This window comes from Sclerotinia sclerotiorum, genomic scaffold, assembly GCF_000146945.2.
Source record: "Sclerotinia sclerotiorum 1980 UF-70 scaffold_26 genomic scaffold, whole genome shotgun sequence".
Lineage (NCBI taxonomy): Eukaryota > Fungi > Ascomycota > Leotiomycetes > Helotiales > Sclerotiniaceae > Sclerotinia > Sclerotinia sclerotiorum.
The window spans coordinates 450719-470777 of NW_001820810.1; the positions used below are offsets into that span (position 1 = coordinate 450719).

Consider the following 20059-nt stretch of genomic DNA (forward strand, 5'->3'; position numbering starts at 1 on the left):
AGATGCGAGCACAAATAATGTCATTGAAATAATAAAATCTTGGTTCAGTCGAGCCAAAATCACTCATTATTTTTTCCTATGCTTAATCAAGCCCAATATGTTCATGAAATCCCCAATCGTTTCCATCAAACTAGTCCCATCTTCTCTCTTGGCCACCTCATATACAAGCCCCATCTCGAATCCTCCTCTAACTCTTCTCCGATCGTCTCCACCAAGTCTCTCGCCCAATTCCTCGCCCACCAATTATACCCCACCCCTCTATCTTGTCCTATCGCCCAATAAGCGACTAATACCAACGCAATCGGCTCCCTTTCTTTTACGCATTGAATGTATGCTGGTGGTGCCGTCCCAGGCCAAACTCTTCCGGGAAATTGCTGTGTTCTTCTCAAATTTTGCCGAACTTTAAAGGATATATCGTTATACAAGTCTCGGAGATGTGAGTCTTTTAGCTTCTCAATTTCTTGACATTGTAATTGTTCAAGATACTCTTCACCTTCTGCTGGAGTATTGGCTACATCAGCTCTCATTACTTTTTGTCGGAGATGTACGCTAAGATTGGAATCAAGGCTTTTCATCCAACCCATCCTGTATATAGCCACAGTTCCATTAAACAAACTGAATATTATAGGTAGATAATCCAGTAATCTCTCACTAGGTCGATTTGGTCCGGCCTGCGCTACTGTGACCGCATAGAGGGAACTTATCAGCAAGCCTGAAAATCCCAAGGCAGCTTCACAATTTGAAGCTGTGAGATTTTCCAGCACCGGCCTGAATTCTGTCATGCCTGCATTTTGATATTTCAACGCTTTGATTATATGCATCGAGCGATTCTGGGGCTGCAAAACAGCTAGATGTAATGCAGCAAATGAAAGCATTCCGTTGTATACGAACCCGTGGGTTGAAGCGTTGCGTCGAACTGCTCCTTCCCATTTACTTTGATCCGGACGATTGAATGCTGATGTCATGGGTCTAGCAGTGACATTGACATAATGATGAAGAAGAGCATCTTCTTCTGTGTGAAAACCGAATAGAATTCGTGCTTGACTGCTGTGGAGGGGGTTTTGATTTTGAGGTGGATTGCGTCGGGAAGATGATCTTATGAGAGGCGGTTTATGATTCTGTGTTTTAGATACCGGCGGTGGTCGTAGCTCAAAACTATGTTGACCAGGTGCTTGACTGATGACGGAATTATACGTGCACTCTCTTTTGTATGCTTTACATCTAGAACAGACAGGCTGACGCTCATCACACTAAAGTTGAAATTAGCACGATAATTGAGAAGTTGTGAGCCGTGATCTGACTGACAACCCTAACAATATTTCGGGATGCAGGGAAAAATTTACCTTAACTCTTCGGAGTTTGCATTGGCTGCAACCGTGATGTGATTTGATGTGTGATCTTCTTGAAGGCATCGTGGATAGACTCCTACAGGTGGCTGAGTGAGATCACTGCGATCAAATAATTCCACAACATCCAAAGGAGTGTGTCTAATTATTCAATTTTTGTGTCGGATGTCGTCGGCCGGTATAATATTCAAATCACTTGAACTTGAACCAGTCAGTCACTCGAATCATTCAAATTCATTTGTGGCTGACTATATTTGGATTATAGTAAGTGATAAGAAGCAGAGCGGCGCATAGATTTTACCTCCGGAAACAGCGGTTCTGACCCCGCTTCGTAATCATTTCCCCCTGTCATCGTCGCTCATTCGAGGATTTAGGTCACATTGCGAGAGGTACCTTGTCAACTTCAATCGCTGAGAACGTGGATTTCCATCCCATCTTAATGCTCTTGGAGCATTGACCCAAAGATGCTGAAATTTGTGAGTTTAAGGTATGTCATGAATGACCTGATGCTCCGAGATATAAAATATTTCATATTTGCCTAACTCTCAAGTCCTCCTCCGGCTTTCCGGCTTTCCCTCCTGTCCCAAAATCCTCGCTAGTTTCTTGCGCACGATTCCAATCTTGTAGTGAAAATTCTCTGCACTCCAAATGTCCGAATGGCGACTTCTCGCAATACGTTTTTTTTTTGGCATTTGTCAAGCTGTCTTTACAGACTAACGTAGCATTCCTTCTTGGCTGCTGCGCCTTTTCCAAATCGCTGGGTTTCCATCTCTTGAGCGTGTTCGGCAGTTTTTGTTTCAGTCACCGATTGCGAGATCCTTTGCCATCTTATTACAATTCCCATACATTTTCATCTGGTGTCACAACCATATACTAATGTGGCTTATTATGACGAAGCCAGGTCGAGAACCTTCGGAAAATAACCATGAAATGACATTAGTTTAGAGTTGAAGAGATGAAAGTACATCCCGCTAACCCCTAACCCTCGTGGGTCCCTAGTAACATGCCTGGTATTTTGTACTTGAAGTGGAAACATGTTGACTGGGGTGTTCATTGATTTGCAGGGGCAGGTCACCTGAATGCATCAATAGATCAATGCTTGAACTCGCAATGAATGAGTATGTCTCAAGGGTACAAGTTTGTCAAAGAGCGAAAAGGCCGAGATGAATTCATTCCATCATGCTCCCTCAATTATGCGCAAGGTACCGAATACCCGGATGCACAATCAACAATGAGATGCTTTGAGTTGTGGAATTGTATTGAAATATTAAATGGCTGTAAACTTTCTATAACTTCTGGAATATTGACTTAAAAAAGAAATATCAGATAATTTGAAGTGATGAATTATATTCAAGTATTTAGAAACTTTCAAATGTTAAAATTTCACATCTTAATCCACTAGTTTGAACTATTGATCTATATTGTTTAGAGATACTTATCTCCCCACAGACATCCTGGTCACAAATATTGTTTGCTTGCCCAGAAATTTTCTCCAAATGCGGAGTAGCATGGAGGATGTGCAAAGCGTCTAGCTTGAATTGGCCTTATGCATGTGCACTCCTGGGAAAACATGCCGCCAGGCATTTCGTTTCGACTTTCCATTTACATAACACTTATCTATGTGCCGCAATTTTCCTAGACGCAGAATTAGAGTAAACAAGCATAATATAAGCATCTTCTTAGGATTCAGGGCACGCAACTTTTCATCTGTTCCATACATAGCACTAGTCCTCTTCATTGCATCATCAAATACCGAGCCTCATCCTTATTTCACCAAATCTTCGTAGGCTTCCGAGAATTCTAACCTTACAAGAGACTAACGTATAATTTTCCCAGCCCCAAGAGTCTCTGAGACGACATTCATTTTTCGAGGCCATCGCAATTGCCTTGTGAAACAACATGACATTGAATTCGGCTTGATTGTCGGGTCTGATTCTATCAAAATTACATTCAATACGATGCACAGTTCCCGTTGACGTAAAACGGAAGAAATCATACCTCAAGTTCAGAACGCAAAAATCTGATCAGGGGACAGAATTGGAGGTGGATGGCATCGAACAATTCCTTGATGACTCTGCATTCTTCAGTAATCTTCGGGTTCAGATTGTCGTTTGGCATATCTACATTGCTGGTTGCCTGATGTTTTACTAGTATTCAGGAAGACGGTCACTACCGTTTCGATGATCATATCTTGGGATCTAGCATGCCCGCGCTAGCTCTTCACTTGCCTTGGAAGGTATCATGTTCACAGCTCATCGTTCTTCCTGCTTTCCTTGATTTCTGCGACCCTTCCCATGTCGCTTAAACCCCTCTTAACAATACTCGTCAACATCTCAAAAATTATCTGCGACGCACTGAGTGCCGTTTCCTCTCCCGCTCCATCATAACTTGGACTAACCTCCACCACATCCTACGAGATGTTGGAGTCAGTACTCGTGAACAAAAGAGTCTCTCAAAGTTGAGAGACGCAAAAATGAAACAATAAAACTGCGCTGGAGATTGTAGCATATGAAAGGAAATATGAAAGGATCAACAATACTTACCGCACCCACAACATTTAATCCCTCAATTCCCCTCAGTATTCTGATTAGCTCCCTCATTGTCCAGCCACCGGGCTCAGGCGTGCCTGTTCCTGGCGCCACGCCTGGATCCAGAACATCGATATCAATACTAAGATAAACCGGAACCTCAGTTCCAATTCTTTCCATAATCTTCTTAACCACACCTTGAGGTCTAAGGTCATCAATATCATCCGCCGAGATCCTCAGAAAACCTTGTCTATCATCATCTTCATAATCCTCAAAATCGTTACCACTTAATCTGGTCCTTAACCCTGCGTGAACACTGCTACCATTTATGATTAGACCTTCATTTGAAGCGAGCCAAAACATACTCCCGTGATTAAATTGCGCTTGCTCACTTGCCCATGGATCTGGATATTTGGCTGGATGCCAGGTATCGAGATGAGCGTCGAAATGTAGGACGGCGATTGGTTGATTGTATACTTTTTGGAGAGCTCTGAGTGCTGCTAGGGCTATACTATGGTCACCTCCTAGGGAAATGATCTTTGGGTGGATGAGAGATGAGGAAACGGGCTTTCGGTTGAGTAGTTCGGTGTAGGCTGCTGTCATTTGTTCTAATGCAACAGCGTTACTCAGGGGTGTGACGGGTATATCCCCACAATCGATAATGCGAGCGAACGATGTGTATGGGTTTATACCAGCTCGTGTATTGACTGACCCCGTGAGGTTAGCTTTATGCTTTCCGAGAAAGGGGCATCATCAGTGCCAATGACGGCTTAAAGTCCTACATCCTCTAAAGCTAGTTTGTCTAGCGCTCGCTGATCGAATAGCCTTGGGCCCAAATCTTGCCCCAGGTCGATAGCTAACTGCAGTGTCAAATGGCACACCTAAGATTCCTATATCGAAAAGTTCATCGGGAGTAGTGAGACATTTCTTGTATTCCAGATGAGCAAATGTTGAGATTCCTGAGAATGACCACTGTACGCAGGGTTTTGTTCGTCAGTCTGTAGCAGTCTCATAGTTTTTACGGTGATGAATAGGCATGGACAAATGAAGATTTGTGTATGAGAAATGAATGCACTCGCATCTCCTACTTCCCATGTTTCTCTCAAAATAAATGGAAGACTCAGTCAAGAAAGTACTAATCGCGTCGATTTCGTTACAGAAATATGTCTTTTGATTCCTTTTGCTCCACGCTAGAACGCCATTCACGGGCGATAATTGGGGAAGTCCGGTCCTACTAACGTGCCACGGGTTATGTATCCATTCATCACATCCCGATGCCTCAGATCGAATCCCAAAGGCTAGAAGGTGACCCAGATATCGTCATCATTCATCATCATTTATCGACTGTACCTCATGATTCCACAACCTGTGCATCTATCTGCTCCTACCACCAACAAGCAAAAGTCCACTAACCTCAAAACCCCAAAGTCTCTCCAATTCTTGCTTTCTTTCGTCGTCCAAACTTCGATCAACCTCTTCAAGTCTCAATCCATCAACATCCAAATGTTGCTGCGCCATTTCATCTTTATGGTGATGGCTATGGCCCACCACAAAATTTGATGAGAAAACCCCACATGTTGCCAGTAATGACAGGCAGTTGAAGATGGGAAACTTCATCTCTTTTCTTCCTAGGTTCTTGTATCTATAGGGAAATATTGAATGAGGCAGACGACAAAGAAAAATTGGGATGGATGAGTGGTTGGGTTGATAGATTTAGAGAGAGTTGAAATAACCTTATCACCCATATCCCTTTTTAGATAAGTACGGCCTTCCCAGTTATTTTGGTAATGGTGACTTTGATAAGCTCCTGCCTGCCTTTGTCATTCATAGATGCGTATGGAGATTGGAGATTAGAGACTGTTACATAAGCACAATGCACAATGTTTCCCGCGGTAAGTAGTCTGCTGTATATCAAGTACGTACGACTGTGGGTCTATTATATACTATAAGATAACCCTCTTCATATGTATACGATAGAGAAACCTTTCACCCGATTACACCATTACACCCCCACTAATATCGGTAAGGTTACGTCGACCTATCAATCCTCTCTATCTTTAACTTTAAAAGTCGAGACCTTTCATTATAGTACTGTATTTGAACTAATAAACTCATGGCCAATTCCATGACTGATAAAGCATAAGCTCTCGGGCATACATTTCACACAGTTACATGATTGACTCAAATCCATTCACATCAAAAAAGTTACGGGCAGTCGCCAGCTCGCGCAGAAAGGGATAGTGCCATCATTCGTTATTAACGCCATGTCTTTCTCTTGAATATCGATATCAAACTCGAGAGACATACATCTACCCCTTCTTGGCACGCGACGCCACCAACGCTCCGCCGCCGTGTTCTCTAACAGCTCAGGCGATAAAGATCTCGAGCCAGATCACGCTTTCAAGCTCACCACTTAGACATCTACTTCACCATGGTATTCGTCAAAAGACCAAAAAAAAAATCTGTATATTGCATTCCGGCCCCCACGGTTTACCTAAAAAACATCTTAACCCGCAATATGGAAAAAAAGAGGTAATCAAAGTAGGGTCGCTGGGAATCGATTCTTGGCATCAAAGTAACAAGGAGGATTGTAAATAGAAAAAAAGAAGCCTTCGTGTGGCATGCCATTTCTCTACCTACCCTTCCCACAAACCTCAAAGTCCTACTCCAGAAAATTGATTGAGAACTTTAATACTCCGAACTCTGTTCATCAAATGCGATTTCCCTTGATGTAGAAGCACCTCGTCATCTATTGAGTATATTTGCTGCCCCCTCCAAACAATTTCCCAGCGCTGTGAAATAACGGATCAAACCCTCCTGCCGAAACGGGGTACAGAAAAATGATGATTATCCGCGTAGTTTCGGTGATGTGTCGATATGTAACGTAACTTTCGGAGCAACTCGCTCAACTGTAGATCAACCCTAGAACTCTCCGGATTCATATGATTGTCAAACACGATATGGACAGCGAGAGGCGAGAAAGTAGTGGTGGCGGTTGAAGAACGGTGCGAAAGGAGATGAGGGCAGAAAGTTAATTGTTGGGTATTATTAGAACAATTAAATTAAAGAATTAAGCATCGATGTTGTTTCTTCTTTGGCGCAGGAGGTTCTAATGCCGCAACAATGGCCTACTCAAGATTAGCATTTCCCCTCCTCTCATGCATGTATCGTATCTTGGCAGACACTGCGGTGCATCTTAAATGAAGAATTCATACCTCATCGAAGACATCCTTCAGCTTGTATTGAGTCAGAGCACTACACTCGACGTATTTGACAGCCCCCAAATCCTTAGCCATTCTTTCACCATCACTCTTCTCAACCGGCTTCATCTTTTGTTTGGTAAGCTTTTCCTTCACACTAACATCATCTCTTAAATCGGTTTGTGTGCCCACGATTAAACAAGGTACACCAGGGCAGTGATGATGAACCTCTGGGAACCATTTCTCGCGTACGTTCTCGAATGATGCGGGGGAAGTAACAGAGAAGCAAACGAGGAAGACATCGGTTTGTGGATATGAGAGGGGTCGAAGCCTGTCATAATCCTCTTGCCCGGCAGTATCGAATAGACCGAGGGTATATGGTTCATCGCCGATCCTAACAAATGATAATCAGAACACTGTTCCCAAATTGTATGTTACTTCGCGGAGATGGAAGATGCCAGCAGGTAAATGTCGGTGTAAATCCAAACTCACATAACTGTAACGGCATAGTTATCGAAAACTGTAGGGACATATTCGGAAGGGAATTTATTGGTAGTATAGGATATGAGTAAACAAGTCTTTCCCACGGCACCATCACCGACGACGACGCATCTGTAAATTGATATCATAGGTTAGCTATGAAATGACTGAAGCAAGTAATTCTCCGAAATCACTATCTCATCCATGCCACAGCAGCAGCTTTCTGAAGGAGGTACTAACTTTATCGTTGCGACAACCATTGTTCCGATTGTCTCTATTTCCCTCGTCCTTTCAAAAACACTTTTACCACTTAACAAATATGGTCCTATCGGTGGTTTGTATCGACTTGCGCTCGGTCTTGAAGGATTGATTGATTATTTGTGAAGGGTTGAAGAGTTGAAAGATAGTAAGATTAGGTATCGTATGCAAAATGACGTTTGAGTAGAAATGGGATGTCGGATTGAAAAAGAGGTTGTGTGTATGTGTGTATGTTTGTATGCGTGTATAGGTGGATGTGTGGATGTGTGCGAAGTGGGTGTGTGTGTGTGCGAAGTGGGTGTGTGTGTGTGAAGTGGATGATTTGAATGATTGAATTGAATTGAATTGAATGATTGAAAGAAGGGGTGAGGTGAAGTGAGGTGAGGTGAGGTGAGGTGAGGTTAGGTGAGGTTGAGGTCAGGTTGAACACACGAATAACCCGGGACAAGTAGATTGAGTAGCAGCCAGTTAATGCAATATGAGCAAACGATTTCCAATCTTTTTTTGAATCTGAGGTCTGAGTTATCAGGCAGAAAGCCGACAATGGAGATGGATGGATGGGGACGGGGGATGGGGGGGGGGGGACAAATTCGACCTTTTTTCCCTGAATTGATTCGAACTCCTTATTTTCCCTTTCTTATTGATTTTCAACGTCGTTCTATGGTTCGCGTATTTTATTCTGGAGGATTCAGTGGTTTCGGCGCTGCAAGTAGGGTGGTTCGTGCCCTTTTATTTATCTATTTTGTGCTGTGCTGTGCTGTGCTAGGTATGTGCTGTGTAGTGTTGTATTGTGTTGTGCTGTAATAAAAATACACTGTGTAATGTGAAATTAATGGTTGAATAAAGGTTGGCTTGTTCTGGTGTTTATGATGAGCTGGTGGAATAATGAAATGATGTTTAGTAATATGTATTAAATGATTTTTCTTTTCCTTTTTATTTTTATCCTTTCTTCTTCTTAAACTGTGTTGAGGGTTGTATCAGAGTGAAGTCCTAGGCAGGTAGGTGCACGAGGGAAGAAAGATATTATATGATTATTCGCTTGGGAAAGATGAATAGATAGCATCCAGCACTCATCTAGCCTAGCACCTCTAGCCTCTACCCTAACCTCCTTCTAACCTCTAACCCTAACCTTCAACGTAAAAAAGATAAGGCAACGCAAAGGAATTAGAGGCAGAGGCAGAGAGAGGCAGACAGAGGCAGAGGCAGAGAGAGGCAGCAGGGTATGGAGGAAGGACAAGCCTAGACTCAAATTGCTCAATACATAAAAGTAGAAACGTAGGGCGGAATACTCATTACTGTACTACTAATGCTCCTTGCCAATCACATCACAGCACCTTTACACTTTGTGCAACCAACAGCTCAAGAACAATGCAATGCAATGCAATGCAATCAAAATACAATGCCTACAATACTACCCAACTAATTCAAATTGAGCATATGGACACGCCTTATTCATCCATCTGGAGTCAATCCCATCAAATTGGATGGTACTTTTGCTTCGAGTCAATGATGGATGCCGGTACTCTGTCGATTGCAATAGAAAGGAAGTCTAGGGTCGTGGTAGGGATTGAAAGGGAAAGAAGGGCTTTCGAGTATGAAAATTTAATTAAAATTGAGGGAAATTGGTATAGTATTAAGAGCGACTGAGATTGATATAGGTAGGGTAGGGACAGCACTGTAACCTCAAACACAATCGAATTTTATAAACTTGACGATTAGGGTGCTGACTTTCATATACTTTATAGGTTACTGAGTACATACTGAATCTGCCCGTCCAGTGGTGAGTGTTGGATATGGCAGAAAGTTGAGATCAAGAAAAAAGAAAAAAGAGTCGATAATGTTAAAGGTAGCAACCATTATTGATTCCAAGATGATCAGACACGGATTCGGTATAGCTACAATATTCACAATCACAAATGACAAGACATATCTATCATCTTACTTTCTACCATATCCATATGCGCCACATCAGATATCACCCAGTTGTGAGGTTACGATACGACACCTTGAATGATCAGAATCATTCATTTGATTATGAACAATTCAAGATATGTTGGAAATGTTTGATTTGTCAAATTGGAATTGAGGCTTTTCACTCTGAATTTGAAAAGTAGTAGATGATGATAATTTACATTTACATTTACCACCTCAACCTCTTGATTGAATCAACATCTTCATTTCTTCCCTTCGACTTTCTTCATAACTGACAGTCGAATTGATTACCTGCTTACTTTCCCCGGTACTCCGTACTTGGATATTCTCCACCTTCCACAAGTTTTCTTTCCTCCCTTCCATGATCCTTGATAACCTTGGACTACTAGTTCACCAGTTCATGTGATTTACGGAGGAAGACGATGAATTGACTACGGGGACGAGTCACGAGACAACCACAAATTCCCCACTCCACTTTTGTCAGATCCATCCACCACAGCTCAACTCTACCAAAGCTCTCCTTATTAATGAACATTGAACTTCAATTACACTACCTCCACATCCCTAGGGTTCAAAACAATCATCCCATTCTCCATTTCCCACTCGAGTCAGAAGCAAATATTGAAAGCTTGGGCGGGTTCAACGGGCGGAACTCTATGGTGATTGTACCGAGTAATTACAACTTGACAAGGAACGACAGAACCAGCAATAGCATCTTATCCTTACCTGCCCCCTTCATTGGCGCCCAATTCACGAAGCTCACCAACCAATTTCATCAATAATTTTACTCCATCATGTCTATCTCTACTGTCCAAGAACTTACCTCGGAAATTGATCGACTGCTAGAACAGTACCTCCATCTTCTGGATCAATACAGTTCTCTAAGGTCTGAGCTCTCCTCATTATCCTCATCCGTTAGTCTAATCTCTCCTTCACCTCCACTGTTAATTATCCCTCTACTCTGACACCTCATGATGGATGCAATGATCCGTATGTCAAAACAAAATTTTAAGCATGCACGGTATTGAGCCAAGCCTGAAGGATCATTCAATCGTCGAATCTGAATGAAACATTGCAGAGTGTGTTGCAGAGTCCTTTGAGGCAAAGAAATCCTTTGATATTACAATTTATTTCCGTCTATCCACTGCGTGCCCCTCACCCCTCATTTGCTATTTGTACAGCCCTGTGTGTCTCTTCATGCCCAGGATATCATCGGGAATTCTAGTTTACTGTGTACGTATACTAACACAAATGACAATAGATGTACATCAACCTATCCCGAGCAAACTTCATGCCGCAGAATGGAATTCGTTATGACACATCATTCTATCATGACCGTATCCAAGCACAAAGGTTATGCACTGTAACGATCCCCGAAAACGCCTCGAATACACAATCCGTAAAATTAACCGCTCCTGCTCTATTCGCCATCAATGAAACTTCCTCTTCGAAATCAGAATCCGATCTTTCGAAAAACGATACAAACGGCGAAGACACGAAAACGGTGTTCAAGAAGGATCCACTGAGGATGTTCGGACTTTTCACCCCGCAGGCTTTGAAGAATACACAAGGAGATAGTATCAAGATGATGGATGTCATTCCGAAATTGGTCACTACCGAGAAAGCCATGGAAGACCTCGAAATTCGCATCAGAAGGGCCAGGAAATATCGAGGAAAGGCAGAAATGGAGGAAAAGAAGAATTCACCAGCCGAAACTCATAGGGAAACCATCAATCCTGTGTGAAGTCTACAGTGCTGCAGTACGACATCATATACTCGGCGATCAGATAATACCATACATATGTGGGAAATAGATGATGCGCAGTATACCTATCTACCTTCACGCGCATCTCTGTGCAGGGAACGAATATGGGAATAAAGGACATGCATGGATTTTTGAATATGCTAGAATAGGTGGACGAAATATGTTGTGTTCGTGTTCGGATGATGTGCAGATCTTGTTGCAAGTGGCTTGAAAGAAGGGATGAGAATTTTGACTTATGCTTATGAGCTGTCCGTACTTTACGCCGGGCGGCCAGTGGCGCAGTATATTATTTTCCAAGCATCTTGAGCTTCGATACCTTGAAGCTTCTCAGTACTTCGCAGACATCCGAGTTCCCACCTCAAAATTGGAAATGTCCAGTTCTAGTCAATGACACTTTCCGCTTACATTCTTTGCCAAGAAAATTCTCCCTTCAGCTACACCGGCTATTCCGGAATCAAATCCGGCACTATGTATGCCTCCGTAATTCCAGCCAGCTCCCCAATTAAGGTACCGGGTATCAAGCCAAAAACGGCACGAAAAGCGGATAAGACCATGTCTTGAATGGGACATCACGACATGGCCATACGGGCGGAAAGCCTGGAAAAGAAAGTTGTCAGAATGACCACGTGGCTTGGCAGATGTTGTGATACATGTGGCTTGCAGGACAATGGATTATTTCTGGGCCAAAAGGATGTATCATGAGACGAGACGGCGAGAATATGGGTTGCAGGAGGGTGCTCGTCATATATGAATGCATGTACAGGTGGCATTGTTCAAACAATGATGGAATGGATGTATTTATGTGTGTATCATCTTCCTTCACTGGTAATGGGATAAGATTTGTTTCATTCCTCAAACATGGAGTGGCTTGAGAGTAAGTCTCGTTACCTATATCCGTACACTCTTTTCGGAATGGATAGTTCCAATGTGAGTTGAGGCAATAATGCTGGTTCGAAAGGCCATTGTGTGATGATCGCATGGCGATGATAACGTATGCAATATGAGGATCTACCTTATACCCTCTCCATTTCATTCTTTTATCTTCATTTTAATACTTGATACTCCAAAGGGAAAAGTTGCAAAAAAAAAAAAAAGATGAGTTTGGTTAGAAGAAGGATGGGTCTATATGGTATCGCTTTCCGGACTTTCCACATAATCCATTACATGGCTCCCTACTCTTGATTACCTGAAGAGGAACGAATATAGTTGTCTTTAAAAGCTTCCCCACAGCTTCAAGTTCTAAGTTTACACTTACATCTTTGCTATTAGAATACGTTCTAAAATTTTCTCGGTGGCCTTGGGGTGAGAAGGGAGAGATTGAATAGTTGAGGTCTGATGGATGGGGTTAAATTAGACATCGTCAATGTATGAGTACCAGTGAGTGGTTCACTTTATTATTATTTTCTCAGACAAATAATTAACATATAATACTTTTATCATAGAAAGGTTTCCCAGTTAATTTTCCCGAGTTGAGATAATATAATATAATGTTTTTTCTTTGGATTTGCTTATGTATTAAAACTATTAAAACTATAAAATTAAAGTATATATAATAAATAATTATTATTATAATATTTATAAAAAGTGAAATGATTTTTATTACAGGTTATTTTATTCAAAATTACAGTAGACCCGCGGGCCCTGATACAAACGATTACTTTATATTTATAAATAAATGAAAATTATAGATATTGATTCTTGTTATTTTTAATAGGGAAAAGTGATCTAAAAGAGGGTTAGTATGAAAGTAAAGTATTAAGCTTGATAATTTTTAGGGGTCTATGTGACGGAAATCCCTGCTTTCCTCCCACCCTTATTATATAAGAAACCTCAGGTACATTAACCATGTCCACACATGATACGATTACTCGAGATTAGTATACGATTTAGGTGACCTGAGGATCAGATCCGGACAAGTACTAGGTATCAATGGTTATCGGTAAAGTAAGATCATTGGAGGAATAAATATAACTTCTTTTTGCCTGGCCATTGCGGCTAGGCCATTCATTTGTGTATATATAGAGTAGCTATCCCCATCTACAGGTGCTCTTCACCTGTAGATTCTAAGTTAAATACAATTGCTGGTCTATAAACACCCTTTTGGTCACAGTCTATTTAAATATTCACTTCATCAGTATATTATCAATGGATTATCTATCAAAGCTATTATCAGCTTGCAGGTGTCGGTTGCGCAGCCCTATTGTTGATTATCCGAGGAGAATGAGTGGTCTAATTTTACCTGTTATGGCAAGCACTATATATATACGTGCACAACTCCTCCAGACCCTCAACTGCCACTCGCTTACTCGCATACTCCTATACTCCTGTCGCCAACGCTACTTTTGAGTATTTACTCGAAATGGTGGAAATTGCAGCAAGGGCATTGAGTCCTGACTTCATTACAGCTTACACCAGGTAAAACATCCAAAGCGTGTTTAAGTGAAGATTAAACAATTGGTGCTTCCAAGCACGATGAATGTTCTCACGGCCAGCAGAAAGTCGGTACTATCTCTCAAACTTCCTTGTACTTGCCAGAATACATCAAAAATATGAGAGGTTCAAACAAAGTCGTAATAAGAAAAAGCTCTGGGTGCGATATACGAATCACAGTTCACGACTTCTGGCAAGTTCCAGAATTGCTAAAGGAGATCAGTAGCAAATTATTGCCACATGCGCTACGATCATCCCCGCCTCTAATGATTGATCTTTGCCAGTCGCCAGTCCAACTCGGCGGGCGATCCTTTTTATTCAAAAATCATTTGGGGCGATCCGTTCGTTATTCTGTGTGCCCAGAATCTATATCTTTGATTTCGAAGGGGAGATTGAGGGAAGTTGTTATTTTGATACCAAGCCAAATCAATTTTTCAAATCGACCTTGCAATAGTTGAGGTGATTGATGTATGGTGAGTTGGCACAATTCATCAATGCTGCTTTGTGGTAGCTACTGGCCATCACGTAATGGCCTGCATTGACCTCCAAGCAGCACTAAATCTCGTAAGCAAAGACCCTAACCTCCGTTTAAGTTCCGTGCTACACCTACTTCCATTTACTCACTTTCTTATCTCTCGTGCATTTAGTTAATACTGCGTGTTCTGTTGTTCTTTATACATTCGCCCGTCTTCTATAATCTACAAAGTTCGTGGTCAAGCAGCCATACATTTCACTAACTGTCGAGCCACCATGGCCAATCCTCCTTCAAATGCAGAAGTTAGAAACTCCGAGCCCTCCGAAATACCAGTCACAGAGCAGAGAGAGCTTGAGCAGTACGCTGTGAGTTCCAGCTATTCCAAGTTTGTGACTCAAGAGCTTATGGAATTCTGTCGTGCAGTGCGACCATTGTAAACGGAGAAAGGTTGGTCCTACCACCAAACATCATTCTTGAGAAATTTAAATCTGATCCCTTTTAGCTCAAATGCTCCCGAGAGAAACCGAAATGTTTAAATTGTCGGGGATGGTCGGGTCCATGCACTTACTCCCGCCGTGGGAGAATACCAAGACGAGCACGGATGAAGTAAGTCCGAGGTCACCACATTCATTGCCGTATCACTGACGAGTAGCGAAAGCATCATACGAGACGGTGACCAAAATATTATAGATCGGAATCGCCCAGATGTTCTTGAATGCAATGGTCATGCTTTGATCATCGATCAGGACCCCGCTTCTTTGAGGTCATCAAAAGATGATGGCGACAAGAACATCATGATTGATTCAAGTCGTCCTGTTGCATCGCAATCTAGTGGCGAGAAAGGCGAATGTCTTCCTGACGATTCTTCCACACCATCGTTACTAAGCCAAGCAAAAAATAGCATCACGACAGCTGAAATAAAGTCAACTAACATCGAGCCAGGGCTACAACAAGATGCTGAGAATGGATTGTCATTTCTCACTGCATCATTTTCTGAAGGAAGTTTTGACGACCCTGACATTTATTCAAACGTCAAGCATTTTAGAAGGCAAATGGAAGTATTTTTCATTCCACAAAAATCTGAAGGAGAGCGGATGATACAGAGTAAGATGGTCTTGGTTCTAGTATTTCCATGAATGTTTATCGCTGACACCGACATTGAAAGTTTTCATTGCAGGTATCGAGCGAGGCAAACCATTTTTTACAATGCCTCCACTTGATATTATCCCAAAGCTTGCGTTTGAACCAAAGACAATATCCGAGAGAGCCTGGCTTCTACTATACAATGCATTCCTATCGACCGCAATAGCTTTCATGGAGCCATCCAATGCAAGAGTTAATCGAGGTCTTCAGTGGAACGTGTGGATAATTCTACAGGATTCTTCATTCTTTCTCGAACCATCAGTGATTAGTATTCAAGCCCTATTAATGTTATCCTGTCACTGTCAAGATCTTGTCCCACCGGGATTATGTTGGACACTTATAGGCCATGCTTGTCGAATGGCCCAAAGTCTCAATCTCCATGCTCCGTCCCCAAAATTCCCAAGGAAAAGCGAAGAAAACGATCAAAGAAACTGCCTATTCTGGAATCTATTTATGATTGATAAATCATTATCGCTTGCTTTTGGGAGACCTCCATTTCTATTTAGTCAGCTATATGAGGCGGTCGATCCTCCGGACCCGGCATTTCTTGCGACATTCAGACCTCATCGATCATCAACTTCAGGTATCGGAACTCTACGGCAAAATCAGCTAAGCGATGATTTCGGTGCATTGTATTTTTGTCTGGCACGCGAGCTGTTTGTGTTGCAAGGAAAAATAATAGATGTTGCTCTCATGGTTCATAATGGAGAGTCTGGAACAGAGCAGATTTCGAAAATGAAAAAAAATCTTGGGATTTGGAAGGAAAGTTTGGATCATGTTTGTTCTCTTGCACCGGGATAGGGAAGATGCTTAATTAATATATAAATACAGAAAACGTCAGTATACAACAATTTCCAGGGAGAGCCTAGTGAAATTAAGTCAGTCCAAATGGGCATCAACTTCCTCACATTCCAATATCATCACTCTGTTGTCTACTTGACTCGTAGCTCCAAACAAAATCATGAACTTTGCCTTTTTTCTGCGCGAGTAGCGATCAAGATACTGGAGAAACTCATTTCTACTTCCAGGGAAGTTTTTAATGGTATCACATGGTACGTAATTGTCCGTGTTTTGTGATTGATTTGCCCAATAATTTCATGTTCCCATTAATCTGTCCTAGAGTACCAATCTTCATTTTTCCACCGCTTAGATATTTCCTTCCCATTTTTTTAACACATCATAGGCAACTCCTCTACTATCCATTCATGCCTTACTTTGTTCTCTTCTCTAACATAATCGCTGACCCACATTCGCCAACTTGTTTCGATGACCTCCAATTGCTCCGGGCGGTGGTATACTATTTCTTGAGGATGCATACCCAACATCGCAGTGCTCGGAAGCTCGAACGTATTGCGGAAACTTTTACTAGGTTAGCAGAAAGCTTTGTGAGAGGAAGTATGAATCGAAAATCCTTGGAGAGCAAATCACCGGAAATACCAACTACGCCATCTATTCGACCACTAACTAAAAGTTCACAATTTACTTCTCAGGTTACAAGCGAAATGATCTCGCAAACTTCAAATCAATTTGGAACTTTTCCTGCCAACGATAATATACAGAGTGCAAACACTTACAACCATGATGCGGAAATGGGGGCGAGAAACCTTTCTGACGACCTTGCAGACCCAACCTTACTCAGCTTCCTATCCTATCCGATGGATATACCCATGTCAGGTAATGAGCATTCAGAGGATATATCGGTGCGTGAAATAAACTCGTTCACCGGACAAACCGCAGCAGTAGCAGATCCATTATTTCATCAATTAGACTTTTTATCTACCGAACAGTCTTTAGATGGAAACTTCGACTGGTTTTCATGGGATACTTATGCATGGAGTGCGGGAGGAAATGGAATTTGATTTAATGCCGAATATAATTACTTGACGGCCATCAGCAGTACGAGTATAAATTGAGCTTAAAAAGCTATTTCGCTCAATTACTTCACTTGGAGAAACGCAACCAGCTTCGTAATTTCTAGTCTGTTGATGATTACTATAATTCTACTTTTCATGAAACTACTTAGGAGTTATCAGCATGTCAACTAAGATCCTGTCCACGGAACTTGAGCGAGGTCAAACCGTCGTTGGAAGGTCCATTGATTTATGTGATGTCCCGCGAAAGCTGTTGTCTATGTGTGGTTTGGGTTGCACTCTCTACACTGTCGATAGTTGCCCATTCTCTAGGTTGATGGAAACTTCCATAGATCTTTCTACTTCTTCATATAAGTAATAGTAAGATTCACCTTTTTTACAAGCATTTGCCAATTGAGCAGATAATACATGGTTGCGATTGAAGTCTCGATGCAGTTGATTTAGTTAAAGTTGCTATTCCATCATTATCCATGACTAGAATGTCCATATCCAAAACTTTGGGGCTGACGTCCCCCGGATGACCAGGCGAATTTGATGATTGCACTTTTTTTCTGTAACTTCCGGACGGCTAGAAGGTCAAAATGTTCCAATCCAACTAATGATCAAACTGGGAATGGGAGAACTTCGAGACAACACCTTAAATTCTTTTGGATCCATCCTTTGGGATCGATAGGCAAGTGACTGTTGGTAGTATTTGGAAAGAAATCCTCACCACGGGCTCCGAAGTATCCAAGTCTTTAAAGATAATGTCTTCACGGTTCTGAAGGCATTCTGAACGGCAGTAGTATTGATTGCGTGTCTTGAATTAACCTGACATACACAAGTGGATCTGGAGACTTACCAGATTCGACAAGGCATGACGTATTGTTGTCGCTCGAACTTTCAGGGAGACTGAGACGGTATCGATGAAGAATAATTCAGGAGAGGCTAGTTTTCATTGATGTGTTTATCCTTTGCCATCCATAACCTTTGACGAATCTCCGGAACTTAGCCACCACTTTAATTTTGCGCTAGTTTGACCTCATTGGTTTGATGGAGGCAAGCCTACCAGACCATATTGACTTCGTGTAATAGATTGGTTCGTGTTCCGTGTTTTCCGGCGGTACAATAGACTCGCAGCCGCTTCCACTCATGTATGGAGAACATCGTCTCTCGTCGTCTTTGCATCCTAATTAGGTCCTGTTGGTACTCTGCGTGAGCAGACTTACTTTGGAATGATTATAAGTTAGAGACTAGTCATGTGTGAAGATAAGTTTAGAGCTATTTATCCGTGTAAGTGTAATTATTGATGTTAGTAAAGACCTGGACGTCGTATCGGGAGGAAGAGCTAACAACGCAGAGGTCTTCCACTTTTGTGTATGTGAAATGCATCACTCAATAAGAGGAAAGAAACGAGGGTGAAGGGTAAATATAAAAGAAAACTCACGTTAAGCTATAATTTGTCCGTGCAAATATTCCCTTTGGGGAGCTTTGAATGTTGCGTACTGAGTCGTCTTTGGACGCATACTCTCTCCTCAACAGAGTTTGCGACATTTCACCTTCAATTCCACCCAGAAATTGTTCAATAGTCTGGATGTAGTTTAATTTGACCTCATTAGGCCTTGGTATCTCCGAAAATACTTCAATCATTTTGACCAAGTTTTTGCTTCAAATCAATTTAACACTTTGTCCAACTTTAGTTTTTCAATCAAATTGGATGTGTGAAATGATTTCATATTCAAAGGTCCCTCATTGTTAGACGACTGTCTGGATTATTGGATGCGCTGAATACAAATGGAAAAGACCTTAACTTACCTTTTTACGCCCCTTGATATACCTGACATGAATCAAGAATGTTTAGTATTACCATTTATAAGTAAATCAATGTTTAAACAAATGTCATCGATATACTGCAACGTTTATCCCTTCATCATGTTCAGTGCCATGGAGATCTTATCCAAAATTCATCATCATATGACAGGTCTTTTGACCTTTAAATACCTTGAGAGTCAATTTCAGAATACAAATAGTATATGAGAAACCTTAAGATTTGACGCTATAATTTTGTAGCTTTCTCGTCGCCGATGATACAAATTGAAGGTTGAATTTTACAGTTCCAGCCAAGTGGATTTCCCACCAGAGAAGTTCAATTTACATGTGCTCAACACAATACTTCAATATATTATAGTGGAAATCCTAGTCATACCGAGGAAGAAACATTTCCTGATAAAATTAGTTTGTCTGATTTTAAAAAGCTCAGACTTATGACGTATATCTCAAATACTTCATTTATGGTTTAATACAAGGCTATCTTAATTATAAAAATCATTCCTGTTACTATTAGTGTTTTTGTAATTTATAGAATCGATGGTTAAAATTTTCACTTTATTTTTATTTTTATTTTTATTTTTATTTTTATTTTTATTTTTATTTTTATTTTTATTTTTATTTTTATTTTTATTTTTATTTTTATTTTTATTTTTATTTTTATTTTTATTTTTATTTTTATTTTTATTTTTATTTTTATTTTTATTTTTATTTTTATTTTTATTAACTATATCTTTCTCTATGTGACGGAAAAGTCGTAAACGGAGTCAATTCAATCACTTAGAATCTAAAACTAAAGAACTAAGAAGATTCTAAGTAAGAAGG

General features: G+C 41.1%; 8 protein-coding genes across 8 annotated transcripts; 3 read left to right on the forward strand and 5 right to left on the reverse strand.

The window, feature by feature from the left end:
- Positions 1–125: 125 nt before the first annotated feature.
- On the reverse strand, positions 126–1412 carry SS1G_13724 (hypothetical protein; the record flags this gene model as incomplete). Its single annotated transcript, XM_001585435.1, has 3 exons — positions 126–585; positions 892–1250; positions 1344–1412. 3 exons carry the CDS (start codon positions 1410–1412, stop codon positions 126–128), a joined length of 888 nt encoding a protein of 295 aa, XP_001585485.1.
- Positions 1413–3591: 2179 nt separating this feature from the next.
- SS1G_13725 (hypothetical protein) lies at positions 3592–5392 on the reverse strand (the record flags this gene model as incomplete). Its single annotated transcript, XM_001585436.1, has 4 exons — positions 3592–3756; positions 3890–4581; positions 4657–4846; positions 5288–5392. The coding sequence occupies 4 exons, from the start codon at positions 5390–5392 to the stop codon at positions 3592–3594; spliced, it is 1152 nt and encodes a 383-aa protein (XP_001585486.1).
- Positions 5393–6936: 1544 nt separating this feature from the next.
- Positions 6937–7814, reverse strand: SS1G_13726 (hypothetical protein; the record flags this gene model as incomplete). Its single annotated transcript, XM_001585437.1, has 4 exons — positions 6937–7002; positions 7090–7468; positions 7567–7686; positions 7795–7814. The coding sequence occupies 4 exons, from the start codon at positions 7812–7814 to the stop codon at positions 6937–6939; spliced, it is 585 nt and encodes a 194-aa protein (XP_001585487.1).
- A 2724-nt stretch (positions 7815–10538) lies between these two features.
- Positions 10539–11488, forward strand: SS1G_13727 (predicted protein; the record flags this gene model as incomplete). The annotated part of the gene is made up of 2 exons (XM_001585438.1): positions 10539–10658; positions 11006–11488. 2 exons carry the CDS (start codon positions 10539–10541, stop codon positions 11486–11488), a joined length of 603 nt encoding a protein of 200 aa, XP_001585488.1.
- Positions 11489–11896: 408 nt separating this feature from the next.
- On the forward strand, positions 11897–12070 carry SS1G_13728 (predicted protein; the record flags this gene model as incomplete). The annotated part of the gene is made up of 1 exon (XM_001585439.1): positions 11897–12070. One exon carries the CDS (start codon positions 11897–11899, stop codon positions 12068–12070), a length of 174 nt encoding a protein of 57 aa, XP_001585489.1.
- A 2619-nt stretch (positions 12071–14689) lies between these two features.
- On the forward strand, positions 14690–16358 carry SS1G_13729 (hypothetical protein; the record flags this gene model as incomplete). Its single annotated transcript, XM_001585440.1, has 3 exons — positions 14690–14772; positions 15067–15518; positions 15580–16358. 3 exons carry the CDS (start codon positions 14690–14692, stop codon positions 16356–16358), a joined length of 1314 nt encoding a protein of 437 aa, XP_001585490.1.
- A 368-nt stretch (positions 16359–16726) lies between these two features.
- SS1G_13730 (predicted protein) lies at positions 16727–17838 on the reverse strand (the record flags this gene model as incomplete). Its single annotated transcript, XM_001585441.1, has 3 exons — positions 16727–16916; positions 17132–17205; positions 17800–17838. The coding sequence occupies 3 exons, from the start codon at positions 17836–17838 to the stop codon at positions 16727–16729; spliced, it is 303 nt and encodes a 100-aa protein (XP_001585491.1).
- An 844-nt stretch (positions 17839–18682) lies between these two features.
- SS1G_13731 (predicted protein) lies at positions 18683–19057 on the reverse strand (the record flags this gene model as incomplete). The annotated part of the gene is made up of 2 exons (XM_001585442.1): positions 18683–18688; positions 18914–19057. The coding sequence occupies 2 exons, from the start codon at positions 19055–19057 to the stop codon at positions 18683–18685; spliced, it is 150 nt and encodes a 49-aa protein (XP_001585492.1).
- Positions 19058–20059: the final 1002 nt, after the last annotated feature.